Below are 16,410 nucleotides of genomic sequence, written 5' to 3' on the forward strand. Positions count from 1 at the left end.
ACGAAATTAGTTTGGAAGCTTAATCACTGCCCTTTTGACTTTGAAGTGATAAGCTGGTATAATTGTATGGAGTTATTTGTGGCAGGGAATAAACAGCCAATGCCATTTGTTTTCATTGCTGCTTCTGTTTCTTGGAAAGGAGCTACCTAGGAAGGTTGCTTCTTTCCTAAGGCTTTCTCTTTCCCAACCAGGAGAACCTTCCTATCTCCCATTCTATTACGTGTTCAGGGGGTGATTTTCCAGAGAATGTTTTCTATTTATTCCTATGCCTTTGTTGGCTCTGATTTTGATCGCAATCTATGGTTGGAAGCTTACTGAGAAACCTAGGAAGCCCCCCAAAAATGGAATAAAAAATGAGAGGTAAGTAGCAAAAGAATGACTATTACAAAGAAAGATAATTACAAGAATAGTAATTTACAGCTACAGTAAACAATATATATTTTATGAACAGGATGGACACAATTGAAGAACTGTCACATAGAACTATGTGACTGTAGCTAATAAATAAAGAGAACATTTTTTGGCTCAGTGTGAAAAGCAGAGAGACTAAAGAGCATAGGCTATGTAATTATAATAAATAACCAGTCAAAAAAAGAAAATTATTAAAAGCAATAATACAGAAGTAATCTGGAACTAAAATATAATTGAACAGATATTTATTAAAAACATTTGTTATGACTTTGTTTTATCCTGGCTAAGTCCTTGGTAGACAGAATTAGAATCATTCATTCTCCAAGTTGGAAGGCACCCAAGGTCATTTTGTTCAACCTCTAACTGCAAAATTCTCCCTCCTCCCCTAACATCATGTTTGACAAATAATTATTCAGCCTTTGCTTGAAGACCTCCAATGCAAAAGAGCCTGTTACCCCTTAAGGGAACACATTCCATTTTTGGACAGCTCTAATTATTAGGATATTTCCCTTGCTCAAGACAAAGTCAACCCTCATTACGACTTCAATTCAATTCAACACGAATGTATTAAAGACCTGCTAGATTCAAGGCACTGCATAAACATTTATTAAATTGAATTTTCAGAGTGGCAGATTTTGGCTATATTCCTAACAAAATCCAAAGCTATTCAAAAGTAGAATGAAATGTTTCAAGAGGTAGTAGGTTCCTCCTAACTTCCATCTAGTGGTTCTAATTCTGCTCCACAGGCACAATAAAAGTATCTCTCATCACTCATCAACACTCTACCCTTCAAAAATTGCATGACAACTATCATGTCTCTATTGTCCTACCCCCAAGTACTTCCTTCACCAGACTAAACAAGTGTGGTTCCTTCAACTGTTCTACATATGGCATTATCTCAACGTCCTCCATCATTTTGTTTACATCCTTCTGGATGCTTCCTTAGATGCTCTTCAGTTTATCAATGTCTTTTCTGATATGTGATGATCAAAGCAGTACAAAATTGTATTTATCTTGTCTGATCAAGTCAGAGTATAGTAAGGGTCATCATCTCTCTTCAATCTAAAGTTTCATTAGCTTTCTTGGATCTCACCTTGTTGATTCATATTAAGCTTTCATTCCACCAAAACCCTGAGATAATTTTCAGATGAACTGCTGTCCAGTTGGACCTCCCTCATCTTACACTTGTGAAGTTCATTTTTTAACCCAAATGTAAGCCTTTACGTTTGCCCTGATTAAATTTTGTTGCATTGGTTTCAGCCCAATGCTTTCATCTTTTTAGTTTTTATAAACTCCTGATGCTCTCATTCAGTGTGTTAGTTAGATCCTAGCTGGATTTCTCCAGCAATTTTGATAAGCACAATATCTATGTTTTATACAGATCACCGGTAAACATGTGATAACTCAAAGCCAAGGTGAGATCCCCGGCATTTCCCATTGGAAACCTCCTTTCAACATGACAATAAACTATTAATAACTTCACTTTGAGTCTAGTCATTTAACTGGTTTGAAATTTACCTAACTGAACTAGTCTACACTTCCTCATCTATTACAAAAGAACATCATGAGAAATCCATTGAATGTTTTCTTAAAATTGAGGAAATCTATATAACTACCACATTCCCCTGATAGTTAATAACAGTAGCTAACATTTATATAGTGTTCACTATGTACCAGGCATTATGCTAAGGGCTTTACAATTAGTATCTCATTTTGTCCTCACAACAACCCTGGGAGGTAGGTGTTATTATTATCATCCCCATTTTGCAGTTAAAAAGACCCCGGAGCAAACAGAGGTTAAGTGACTTGCCCAAGATCACACAACTAATAATTGTCTGAGGCTGGAGTTAAACTCAGGTATTTCTGACTCCAGTTGTATGTCTTTATCTACCAGTCTAGTAATCCATTAAAAAAAATCAAAAAAAAAATTTAGATCGACAAGGCCCATTCTTGATGAATATGCCCTGGCTTTTTGTGGTCACTGCTTCCTCATCTAGATGTTCACTATTTATCCTTTTAATAATATATTCTACATTTTTTCCAGGAATAGCTTTTCTAGAAATTTAAAAATTTTCCTGTTAGCCCAGGCAAATTCCTTTATTTTAGAAAATTTGATGATAAAAACCTACCACACTAAGTAGAGATATAAAGGTTAGTTTTGAACAAGGCAAGTTTTGGAGATGGAGGGGAAGAAGAATCTGTTACCTTTTAGACACCCTGGAGATCCATGTTAAAGATATAGCTTCCAATACCTGATTTTACCTTGGGGCGGGGTTACCATGGTATACAACAGAAGGAGAAAGACTTTTAAGGATTTCAGAATTAGAATTTTTAATTTCTAGTACTTAAGTATTTCAGAATTAGAATTTTTAATTTCTAGTACTTAAGTACTTCAGAATTAGAATTTTTAATTTCTAGTACTTAAGTATTTCAGAATTAGAATTTTTAATTTCTAGTATGTATTTCAGAATTAGAATTTTAATTTCTAGTCCTTAAGTATTTCAGAATTAGAATTTTTAATTTCTAGTACTTAAGTATTTCAGAATTAGAATTTTTAATTTCTAGTATGTATTTCAGAATTAGAATTTTAATTTCTAGTCCTTAAGTATTTCAGAATTAGAATTTTTAATTTCTAGTACTTAAGTATTTCAGAATTAGAATTTTTACTGCTGGGTTTCCTCATTTATCAACCTATTCCCCCCAAAAGCTCTAATCAAAGAGCCAGTAACCAAAGCATGGAGAAATTTCTTGCAAAAAGAACTTTCCCTAATAAGTGCCATGATCTTGGTCTATAAAGATTATCCTCTACCTCTAACAATGGCACATCCTAAGAGGAGGAGAGGGCTCAGAAGATGAGTCTAAAGACACATTTGTCATTGCCTTTTGACCCAGATTCACCTCCACCATATTTCTTTGAAGTTCTTTGGATTATGGACCTTGAACAACCAACAACCCAATCCAAAATATTAAGACTCTGCCAAGAAACACACACCATATAGCACAGGGACAACATACCCATGAAGAAAAGGATAAAGATAGCAAGGAATCTTACTGACTTCTTACTGCTATACTGGGATGAGGTCCTATATATCTACTCTTTCCTTTCTCCATCACCATAACATTCCATACAACTAGTATAAGTGGGGCTGATCTTGGACATAAGCAGTGATGCCTTACATCTCCTTACTTTTATGTGAAAAGCGTAGCACCAGGATCAAAGAGAGGGTTAGGGCAATCTTGAGGGCCATTTTTCCATATGTGATGCTTCTCTGCTGTAACAGATGCCTTGCTTGCTTTGCTATGAAATCAAACAAGAAAGCCTTGCTCCCAGCTCCAGCTATGCTCTTCCTAGGGGCATGGACAAGAGAAAAGTTTTTCATCCTTATCCCCACCAACAAGCTTTTAGTCCTGGGATCACATTACTCAAATTAATGGGAGAAAGAGATATTATTGACCCAATACAGGTTCTCAGAGGACCTTAAACATGCAAATAAACATCACCCTAGCCATTCAAGGTAGAAGTAAGGTTGAAGGGAACACCTAGACAGGGGTGAGGAAGCTGCAGCCTTGAGGGATTTGTTCCCTTGTCCTGTGAAATTTGGATTCAGTCAAAGGACTGCACTTGAGGACCTAGAGGGCCACTAGTGGCCTCTAGGCTGCAGGTTCTCCACCCCTGCCCTAGCATTTTCGGTTGGAAAAGTCAAGATATAACCTTCAAAACAAAGATTGCTGGTGCATCTTAGAGAGGAAAATGTTTGTGAAATACCCCAAAGCAAAAGAGTTCAGAGAAAAGATGGGTAGAACCTCACATTATTGTCTAGGTAAGAATCCATAAGGGAAGCTGGTTCAAGAAAGATGAGATGTTGTGTAGAACCCAATTCTGACACAATTAAGAGTGGGGAACTCATAACTTAACCCATACTGTAAGAAGATGCAAACAAGAGAGTATAATTGAGGGTAACTACCAAAAACTGGTATGGATCTCTAAGAGTATCAAGATGCAAAAGCTGAGAATCCAATTATATGCAGAATTATGGAATTTTATGGAATATTGACACCCACATGATGCACATTATTACAGGAGAGTCTTAAGACTGCATTTTGCTCTCTTATATAAAAGAGATTTTTTTTGCGATGATTGCAGATTTAGGACATGGGAGATCCTTGGACATGACAAGCCAAGGTGATGTCAGGCTATTTTAATAGGTGTGTATTGTCCCAAATGAGAGGATGACCATTCTGCTATAGATAAGCTGGATGGTAACCAGAGGAAAGAGACAGTTGATTCAGTGGTCAGGGCTGAACTTAGAATTAGAAAGACATGAGTTCACATTCTACTTCAGACAATTACTAGCTTTGTGACACTACGCAAGTCATTTACACTCTCTCAGCCTCAGTTTCCACATCTGTGAAATAAGGATAATAGTAGAACCTACCTCAAAGAACAGAATTGTTTTGAGAACCAAATGAAATAACATACATAAAGTGTTTTGCAAATCTTGAAGTGCAATATAAATGCTAGCAATTAGCTATTATTAACAAGTTGCCTTAATATCATCCAGCAGCAGGATCAGTTAAACATGATAGGGAGGTTAGCTGAGAGAAGACTAAGGAAAGACATGAGTATGATCACTCCTATGGAAAAGGGATTAGAGTTGCTAATATCCAGAGAATTTACAGGAAGATGTTACAGAGAGGCTGACTTTTAGAAGGTTTAGATGGAATGAACTGTTTTCAAAAGTAGTGAATGCTCATCATTGGAGTTCTTCAAATAACAGAAGACAGTTCATGTTCAGAAGAATGATGGACTGGGTGGCTTTTGGGGTTCCTTCCAACTTGAGAAATTATAATTCTGAGATTTTGCAAGCTTTTAGCTTTCCCTTATAAATATGTTAGTTTGGGCTCTGGAGGTACTGGAGGATGAATTGGCATTGCGCCTCCAATCAAGCTATAAAAATCAAACCACAAATTTCTGCTGCATTTTTGAGAGTGAAGAAGGTAGGTGATGCCTAGAACATCATCATAATATGCCTAATTCAACAAGTGTGGAGAAAAGCTCTTGATCCAGCAAGACAAAGAACCTCAGAAGACAAGAGCAGTGGGAAAGCTTTATAAATGAAGCCAAGGAAAGTGTTAGGAGTTGAAAAAAATATCCACTTTTTATTCCTGTTTCCTGCTTTTATTTAAATATTTCAGCACATCAATAATTTCACCTTTGCTGACTATGCCTCTTCTGATCAAACTTTGCTTTCCTATGTGATCCTTTTACCTATTCTTCCATAATTTTTCTTAAAGGATGTGGGCTCCTCTTTAAATTTAAAAAAACATATTTTGAAAGTGACAGCACAATCCTTGGATTGTTCAATTATCCTTCACTTTTGCCAGATGACTAATAAACTGGGTTTTCCAGTCATCCTTGATCTTGAGAACATTTGTGATGCTTTCTGTTTAGATGAAGTTATCATTAGTAATATTTTATAGTCTCTAATACCTACCATGTGCCATTCTCTTGTCCTTTGGGTTACCTGCGAATTGGATTCTTGTGATATCATATTGTTCCATGACTTGCAGCCATATAGCATCACTGGAGGAATACTGATATGAAAAAAGATAGCTTTCTGCAGCATAGATAAGCTTGGATCATTGAAAACACTGCACAATTTACCAAATGTGATTAAGCCTGCTTTCCTCCTGCTTTTCTGTTATCTACCTGGCTTACTGTACAGCTACAGTGCTTTTCCGAGATACACGTACAAAGGTCTAATTCAATGATGTCTTTGAACACAGAGATTTAGGACAGATTTAGAACAGAAAGGGAACTTCAAGGTAAATGCAGTCTAAACCTCTCATTTTGCAGACAAGGAAGCTGAAGGAACTTACATAAGATCACACACATAATAATTAGTAGCAGAGTTGGGATTTAAGCTCAGGTCCTTTGACTCTAAATCCAACACTCTTTCTCTGGGCTACCATGCTGCTTCCCCCTGTTGCCCATCCAACTGCATGTGACCATATGGAGAATATGCTTGCCTCATCCACTTGACTTTCTTCATTTTTCCCTGTATTTTCACATTGTTGAGGATTAAATGAGATAACATATGTAAAATGTTTTATAAAGCATAAAGAGCCAAATGCCAGCCGCTGCTGCTGCTTCTGCTGCTGTTGCTGCTACTGCTGTTCCTCCTGCTACTTCCTCTGAATTCCCACAGATTTATTTAGGACAGAGGGAAAAAAGAACCTTCCACTTTTCTAAATCTTTTCTGGAACTCAATGAAATATAGCAACTGTACCACCTGTAGATGACGGCAGCTTGCTTCTGCTGCCCTTGCCAAATAGGTTATCAGTGTTTACCATGCAAACTGGTTTAATGGTTGATGCCTCTCTCTACAAAAAGTGGAATAGATAAATTTGGAACCTAGTCTGTGCAAGAATTGAATTAGGAGCACTTACACGCTGCAGTACTAAAAGTTGCACTTGTGTGGGAACTGACTTGAGTCCCCAAGAAGTGTAAAGAAGAGGATGTAATTCTCTTTGACACAGTCCTATGCTTTGCTTGGCAAAGAAATGAGAAATTTTCCCAGGGCTAGATTCTTAGTCCTTAAATGATTCAGTCGAGACTTCAGCTGCACAACCTTATTGTTATTGGATATTTGTGTCTACAAGATGCTCTTGGCAACTGTTCTGCTGTACTCTAAACTGGCAGTTGTAAGGCCCCTTGTGATTCTGAGTGAGAGCAAAGCTCCTATATCCATGGAAGAATAAATGTACATAAGATAGAATCTCACTTGTTTATGAAAGATAGGTAAGCCCAAGGATAACAAGGGAAAGATCAAATATTGAATAAAAATCTTCTTGCATGTGAACATGGTTTCAGCCTAGGCACCAAGAAAGGCAAAAGTAAAAATAAATGGGATGAAATTCACCTTTTAGAAAAGTTTGTTTAAATGACTGTTTTCTCCTCTTGAGCACGTGCTTCACGTTGATTTAGCCTGAGAAGTATCTATTTCAACCATCCCAGGCTGCTCTTTCCTTATTTCAAAACTCTCTAGAAAAGGAGAATTTCCCAAGGCAGTATGGCTCAGCGGAAAAGCTAGGGATAAGGAAACAAGATCGGGAATCTAAAGTCCTTAGTTCTATTTTTAGCTCTGATATGAATTAGCTTGTTGAGTTTGTATTAAATCCTTTAACCTCCCTAATGTCTCTGTTTCCTCACCTGTAAAATGTAAAGGTTAGAATAAGTGTCTTCTAAGGTCCCTTTCAGCTCCCCAGCAACCAATAATTCTATGAACTTCCCCTCAGTTCATTAGTTTCTACATAACATAATGAGTACATTCCAAAAGACCAAATTAACTATATCTTCAAAGTTCAGAAGACTCTTTCTAATGCAGATTATTTTGCTTATCACAAAAGACTTGAGAATTCTATAATTCATTTTTCATTACTATTTATGTCCTCTTCCACCCTCACTTAGCATGAATTTGGATATCCTTAAGGTTGACACTTTTATAAAGGATGTCAACATAGAAGTGTATGAGCAGAAAAACAAGGATGGGCCAGTGACAGAGTGATAACCAATTAGGCCGCTTGTCTGTCCAACTGCCATTCACTCAATACCTCTGGAGGCTTCTGGAGGAAAATCCCCAGCATGTTGGGGAGGAGGGACACAGACAAGTGTCACACAAGATAGGCAGGCACCAAAGAGGTACAATCGTGTTATTGGAGAGAACATTCAGATAATTAAGATTGCTGATCTGCTAAAGTATGGAGGGAGGGTAGATGCTGGCATAAATGGGCATACAGGCTGGAGTTTGGATTTCACTGACATAGAGAAGTCCTGGATGACAAAACTCCATCTACCAATTCAAGTTGGCACCTTTTCTGCAACTTAGTCTTAGAGAATATTAGAGAAGTGGTGTAAAAGAGTAATAATAGCTAACATTTAAATAGTTCTTACTGTTTGTCAAGCACTCTCCAATTATTATCTCATTTCCATCTTTCGATCATTAGTACTTGACGCCTGTATGTAAAGCTCAAAGGGTCATGTGAATTGCTTCAAATTAAGTGGTAATGTTAGAATCAACTTATACTCGAAGTTAGAATCAATTTATATACACTTTTCCTCAAGAAGCTCATATATCATGTGTATAAGCAAAGAAGAAAGAATGTAAGCTCTTTGAGAGCAGGAAGCAAAAGCATTTATGTCTCTGTATTATCACTATCTTTCTCTTTATCATCATCTCTAGCATTTATATAACACACACATATATATGTATATTAAATTTATATAACACAGTTTGCAAAGTACTTTACAAATATTCTCTCATTTTATCCTCACAACAACCCTAGAAGGTAGGTGCTATTGTCATCCCCATTTTACAGGTGAGGAAACTGAGGCAAAAAGAGGTTAAGTAACTTGCCCAGGGTCACACAGCTAGTAAGTGTCTGAGACTGGATTTGAACTCTTGTATTCCTGGTTCTAGGCCTGGTGCTCTAACTACTGCATCATCAAGCTGGCCCTGGATACTGCTTGCACCCCTTCTGAGTGCAGTCAGAACCAGATTAGAATATAATTGAGAAATATTTAACAAAATAAATAAAAATTACAACAAAACATAGATAAGATTACATTATAAAACTAAGTGAATATGTGGTTCACAGGTATCCCTCTTTACAGATTAGTAGTCTCCATTTCTATTTGAGTTTGACACCACTGGCCTAGAGCACTGAGTGCCTAAGTGACTTGACCAAGGTCACACAGTCACTATGTATCAAAGATGAGACTTGAATCTAGTTATTTCTGATTCTGCGTCTATTCCTAAACCATGTGCCCTTTCGATCTGCCAGTGTAAAACAACTATACACAAATGGGCAGTTAATAGATTTGATGAAAGTGGATTAAAAAATTAACAGACATTTCATTGTCATAATGTAGTTCTGAGACATTAACTGTATTGCTTGGACAGGTAGCAGAACATGGTTGCAGTAGAAGTAATGTTGGGCTTGGAATGAGATGCCCTGGTGTGAGGGCTGGGGATGAATTCCACCTCTAGTATTTAATAACTGTGTGACCTTGAACAAATCACCTAACTTCTCTGGAGCTTATCTGTAAAATGGAAATGAAAATACTTCCACGAGCTACCTCACAAATTTCTCATAAGGAAAGAGCCTTGTAAATTGGTGAAGTACTGTAAAAATGTGAACTCCTGCCATCACCAGTGAAATCATTAATTCCTGTTCCTCTCACTGCTGTCCCCACCCTCACCTCTTTCTGTCCACTAAATTCCTACTCATCCTTCAAGGCCTCGCTCAAATAACAGAAATGTGCCAGGCACTATGTTAAGCCTAGGATACACAAAGAAAGGCAAAAATAATCTCTGACCTCAGTGAGCTAACACTCTGGTGGGAGAGACCACCTGTAAATAATTTAGCACAAATATGATCCATACAGTGTGAATGGATGGGAAATTTGGAGAGGAGACACTAGGAGTTAGAAGGACCAGAAAAGGCCTCCTTCAGAAGGGAGCATGGGAGCCAAGTCTTGAAGGAAGCCAGAGAAAGCATGAGGTGGTGGTGAAGGGTCAGGGCATTCCGGGCACAAGAAAGAACCACTCACTGCAAAGCCATGGAAATGGGAGATAGAGAGACACGTTTGAATAATGGCCACAGACTGCAGAGTGTGTGAAATGTAAGGAGACTGCAAAGGCTGGAAGAGGCCCAGTTATGAATAGCTTTAAATGCCCAAAGGGGGTGTTTATATTTGACCCTAAAGATGAAAGGGAACCTCTGGAGATCCTTGAGCAGAGTGGGTAATGTGGGCGTAGCCACGCTTTGGAAAAATCACAGCACTGATTATAGAGCCTGCAGATGGCATCATGTAATAGAATGTTGGAGTGAGGGGTTAGGAAGACCTGGACTCTTATCCCAACTCTGATTTTTCACTAGCTGGGTGACCATGGGTAAACTGTTTCTCCTCTTTGAGATTCACCTTCCTCATCTATAAAATGTACCCATTTCACAGAGTTGTTGAGAACTACCAAAAAGGTACCTATTTCACAGATTTGTTGGTAAGCACCAAAGTGGTAGGGATATAAACGATGCTGTAAATCTTAAGGATACATATATGGATGCATGCACACATACATACATACATGTATATATGAATATATATGTGTGTATAGATATGTGTATGGATATATGGATATGTCTCTATACATGTATATATATGTATGTGTGTATGTATATATGTGAATGTGTGTATGTATATATTTGTACAAACCTGTAGATTTATATATGTGCATGTGCATGCATGAGGATATATCTGTGTACACATATACATATATATATATTGACTGTTACTCAATTTTCAATTTATCATCAAAAGAGCTTTGAACAGTATAGAGTTACTATTAGTATTATGCCACCATCATTAATTCTCTCAGCTGGTGTAAAAGAGAGATCATATAGTACCTCCCTGGTAAAATTAGAAACAGTCTTTGAGCTGCAGGCATTTGCCACTTAACTGGTAACCACAGAAGTACACTACAAATTCAGAAAAAGGCAGACCGACCTTTTTTCACTGAAAACTTATATAAAACTATTTTTTCCAGTAGATGCTATGAGAGGGATCACCTGGGGAAAATAAATTATCCAACAAGCAGTCTTTTGGAAAGAACCTTAAGATGTAGTTGCATTTTGGGGTTAACACCGGCTGGCCTTCCCAAGAATAAAATTTTATAAATACCTGGTGTGAGAAGAATAACTGAGGTGACAATCAAGGAGCAGATGACCAGAATAACAAGCAAAGCAATTGCGATTCCCTTCCAATTCCTTTGTGGAGGATTACTTCCCACCAGCTCCTGCAAACAACAAAGGAGAATACCAGTGAGTGAAAAGGAGAGACCAATCTCTCCTGAAGTCAATAGCTCCTGTAATTCAAAGGCCAGAGGGAGAATTTTGGAGCAAAAGTGTATGCGTTCAGGGCCACCCACACCAAAGCAATTTCTGGATGCGTTCTTCTTCAGGCATTCATGGTCACTGAGCTCTCTTCCCCCATCTCCTCCATCCCAATCATCTTCTCAGGAAAGCATCTGATCTTTGTCTCTTGATCCTTTTACCTTAGCATGTGTGCACAAGAGAGCACGGTAGCTGAGGGGACCTGGCAGACCTGCAGGGAGCAGGTGAAATGCACAACCAGCAAGTAGGCTGCAATGTCAGTCTTCAGGGGTCATATTTAGCTGGGAGATTTGAAAGGAAGGACGGGGAATTACTATTGATAGCAGATATAAGACTGGCTATAGCCCCATTGCCTGTTGACAAAAGTGACTTACTGAAGAAAAGAGATATGGACACAAGTCTTTGGCCCTTAGGATAGAGTATACAGCAGCACTGTCAGGGTTTTCCCTATCGAGGGCATGTGTGTTTGTTTGTGTGTATGTGTTGCACCACGGAAAAGGCATCATTCTGTACATTGTGACTGTGGTCAGCATCCTCCTTGGACTAGGGGCTGATTCACCAAAAAGCAGTTTATGATACCATATTTCAGATATCATAAATATAATCAGATACCATAAATATGATATATTTCAGGTACAGCCATGTCTTATGATTCTCCCATGTTTCTACCCTGTCACTCTGGGGTAAGTTTAAGAATCCTAGAAAAACATCCAATCACCATATTTCCTCTCCTAGACCAATATCACACTCCCCTCACCTGCTGCTACAACAGGATAAAAGGCTCTCTGTCCATTTAGGAAATTCCAATAATTAACCAGCAGAAGAATATGTGTGCCTGGTCATGCTACCGAGAAATTATACTTATGAGAAGGGCCAGCCACAAAATAGGCTAAATAAATAATATAGGAATGGCATCATATGGATAGAGAAAAGGTTAAATGAGTAAAGTTTGCGTTCAAGCTGTCAAGAAAAAGTTGAGCAGAGTTCAGAGGAAGTTTGCACAGGTGGGCCAGTATTCAGTGTGTGAGATACATTTCTCACCCTAACTCTGCCTTATGCACTAATTATTGCCCCCGCTTCTTAGCATGCCTTCCAGACTGCAATCTCTCTTCTCTATATAATTCACACTACATCCTAAAATCACTTTCTCTTCCTGAAGCTCTGCCATAGTCATGTTCTAACTCTCCTGGTTACAAAACAAAGGGCAAATTCCTTATACTGAAATTCGAGGTTCTCTCAGTAATCTGGTTCCAATTTATCATTGTGTGACTATCTTCTGTACTTCGTTTTGTAGGTAGAGGGGTTAGAGCATCTCCCCAGGATTGTTCTTGTGTATCTTATACCCTTACTGCTTCTTAGCACGACCAGGCACTTTTACTTATTCTGTGCTGCCCACCTGGATCACCGCCATCCCATTATCCATCTCCAGATAGAACCATCTTCCCCATTTTTAAAATTTCACTTAAAATTGGTCTACGTCCTTGAAGGAGGAACCTCTGACATACCTCTATACCTCTGACAACTCCACCCAAGAGTCAGTCCTTCCCCTCCTTCTCTCTTCCCTTCCATTCCTCTCTTCTCCCTTTCTTCCTTCCCTCCTCCCTTCCACCCATCATTCCCCCTCACTCCTCTTTCTCTGCTGTCAACTCCTATGGTTCCTACTGATTGTACTACTTATGTCACATTTGACACATACTACCTTGCCTTTTAATTGTGTCTGTCTTCTCTCTCAATCCCCACTGTATTATAGGCTCCTAGAGGGAAGGACCCATGTATATAATCTTTGTATCTTAATAATGCCTTGCCCATAGCTGGCATGAAGTAATATTTGTGGAATGAATAAAAGAAGGAATCAATCAACAAATGAACAAGAAAACAAACTGTTTTCAGTAAACACATCTCTCTTATGACAAAATGATTCTGGCTCATTTGTATCAACCATATTCCTATTCCTTAAGTGTAGATACATCAGATTTGCTTTTTAAACAGTACTCTCACGTTGAAATACCAGGGGAATTTTACATACATACATACATACATGTACGTAGTAACAGCAACATTGTATGATAGTAAGTGTTGGAGGGGATGTGGGGAAATTAGGACATTAAGGTACTAAGGGGGGAGCTGTGAACTGATCTAACCATTCTGGAGAACAATTTGGACCTGTGCTGAAAGGGCTATAAAACTGTGCATACATAACCTTTGATCTAGCAATACCACTACTAGATCTATATTCTAAAGAAACAAAACAAGGAAGAAAAGGCCCTATATGTACAGAAATATTTATAGAAGCTCCTTTCATAGTGGCAAAGAATTGGAAATTGAGAGGATACCCGTCATTTGGGGAATGGCTTAGCAAGTTGTGGTATCATTGTGAAGGAATTCTATTTTGCTATAATGAGCAGAATGCTTTCAGAAAAACCTGGAACGACTTATATGACATGATACAAAGTGAATTGAGCAGAACCAGGAGAACATTTTACACAGTAACAGCAATATTTTATGATTATCAACCATGAATGACATAGTTATTCTCAGCAATACAATGATCTAAGACAATTCTGAAAGACTCATGATGAAAAACACCATCCACATCCAGACAAAGAACTGATGGAGTCTGAATGCATGACTCATATGGAAATATGTATACACATGTATAACCTACATTGAACTGCTTGCCTTTTCCATGAGAGAGGAGGGTAAGGATTGAATGAGAGAATTTGAAACTCAAAAATTTTTTATAATGTTCAAAATTGTTTTTACATATAATTGGAAAAAATTAAGTATTTTAAAAAGAAAGTTATCTCCAGCAGAACCCAGGCTGAGTCTTTGAATAATCTTATTCTAGTATGGGATATGAAACCTGTCATATTGCTACTTTGTGCAAAGAATAAAATACCATTGTCCTCTGTGGGGTGACTTCTTGTCATGGGCATTGTCTGGAATTGAAATGCCACAGGACGGTAGGAGAGAGGTTGGATTGGTTGAAAATGGATTATTGTTATAAAAAAAAGAATAGTTTAATTCCTTTCTCTTCCTCCCCAACCACCCCTCTCCTGTGGCCAGGCCATCTGCTTGACACTCTCTGTCCTTAGTTAAGGGCAAGAAAATGAGAAATTGCCAGCTATCCCTATTGTGACTGGCAAGGCCATGCCCTTTGCTGTCATTGTGTGTTCTGCTTTCCTATTGCCGCTCCTTCTGTAAGCATTGTACCGTTCAAAGCTTCCTATATCCTGAAGTTCAATTTTTGTGCTGCATCTTCAGAAGGTTTGAAAAATCCTGAAAGGAACATTGAGCATAATCTTCTTATCACAATTCTGTTAGAGATTTAATCTTCTGTTTTCTTAATTATCTGACACTGTATAAATAATATCAAAACAGTCACCCAATGAAATGGCAAAATCACTTGATTATTTGGATTATCTTAATGAGTTATTTTGGTACCTCAAAGATTCACCTTCTATCCCTAAGAATCCTTCTTTGAAAAAAAATCCAAATCACATTCCAAAAGAATTCCCTTTAATTTTATTTGTTTTGTTTGGACCTGTGATTTCAATGGTATAGGGTTCCCAGCTCCCACTCCCAATGTAAATCTGCAGCCATACTGCAATTTATAATCTTAAAGAGTTACCTGGGAGCAGTGAGAGGAGCCAGTATGTGTCAGAAATAGGACATGAATCCATGTGGCCCTGAGTTCGTGGTCAGCTTTCTAACCCAGTTTACCTGGTCTCTCACTGTATTTCTAAGTCATGGGGAAAAAATGAGTAACTAACTCCAAATGCCGACTTTTTTCACTGTGTACCCCAAACACATTGTTCAAACAGCTTGTTGAATCTTATCCTCTTGGTTCATTGCTTGCTGTCTGCCATAACAGAGATCTGAGAAGAATGAATTACCATGGATGGAGTTCTCCATCGGGCTTTCAGTTCTGACTTATTCTGTGACCCATAACTTGACACCAAGTAATACATGTTAATCCTTTTATGATCCCTGAAAACTGCACAAGAATAAAAACTTCTCTCCTTTCTCCACTCTTCTTATAGCTTCTTTCCTTTGCTTCTTTTCCCCCCGGCTTCCCTCCCTTCCCTCTCTTTCCTTCTTTACTTCCTTTCTTCCCTTAGGGTCTATTTACTTTGGTTTTAATTGCTTCCTTCCCCATCTCCTTTTCCTTTTTGCCTCCTTCTCTTCTACCCGGCCCATATATTTAATCAGTTGCCAAATGTTATTTCTGTTTGCAGGACATCCTTCCAGTTAGTACCCTCCTCCCCACCCAGATGGCCATTGTCTTTCTTCATGTCCTCATCCCTCCTTTCCTGCACTATTGTCATACATTCCTAATTGGTCTCCCTGCCTCAATTCTATTACCCTCTTCAATCCATGCCTCACACAGTTGCCAAACTGATTTTCTTAAAGTCCATGTCTAACCATTCCAGTCCCCTACTCAATAAATACAAACTCTAATATTTCTCATTTAAAGTCCTTTATAATATGACCCCAACCCAACTTTTGCACTTAATTACATACTCTCCCTCTTTCAGACTCTCTACAATCCAATCAATATGGCCTACTTAATCCTCTCCATTTTCCAGCCAGCTCTGTACCCTGGATATTTCCCATGCAGAGAGCATACCAGCCTTCTCATTTCTATTTCTCAGAATTCATAGTTTTAAAGACTGTCTCAGCTAAAATGCCACTTTCCACATTAAACCTTTCCTAATTCCCTCAGTTTATTAGTACTTTTCCTAGCTGAAATCCCCTTGTACTTACTTTGCAGCCGTATTATATAATCCTACACATGTACATGTTATTTCCCCCAATGGTATGTAAGTTCTTTGAGGGCAGATATTCTTTTATTTTTGTCTTTGTTTTCTGAACACCTATTCTCTGGCACATAGTAGGGGCTTCATACCTGCTCTGGGCACAGTTAGGTTTTCATCTCCATCCACATTTTCCCCATCTGAATCAGGATTCACAGTCCTGCTAGGTTTTGTGAAGCACTAGATTTGACAAACAGTACTAAGGAAAATCCAGTGCGAGGCATGAAGT

The 16,410-nt window shown here is 38.3% G+C and overlaps 1 protein-coding gene across 1 annotated transcript in view; it reads right to left on the reverse strand.

The window, feature by feature from the left end:
• DPP6 (dipeptidyl peptidase like 6) overlaps positions 1-16,410 on the reverse strand; it is a 1,232,953-nt gene that overhangs the window by 549,020 nt on the left and 667,523 nt on the right. The window contains exon 2 of the mRNA XM_036759527.1: positions 11,153-11,267. Within this exon, the coding sequence (XP_036615422.1) occupies positions 11,153-11,267 (115 nt within the window). The remainder of the gene's footprint in view (positions 1-11,152; positions 11,268-16,410) is intronic.

The sequence above is a fragment of the Trichosurus vulpecula genome, chromosome 5 (assembly GCF_011100635.1).
Source record: "Trichosurus vulpecula isolate mTriVul1 chromosome 5, mTriVul1.pri, whole genome shotgun sequence".
In the NCBI taxonomy this organism is placed as follows: Eukaryota; Metazoa; Chordata; class Mammalia; order Diprotodontia; family Phalangeridae; genus Trichosurus; species Trichosurus vulpecula.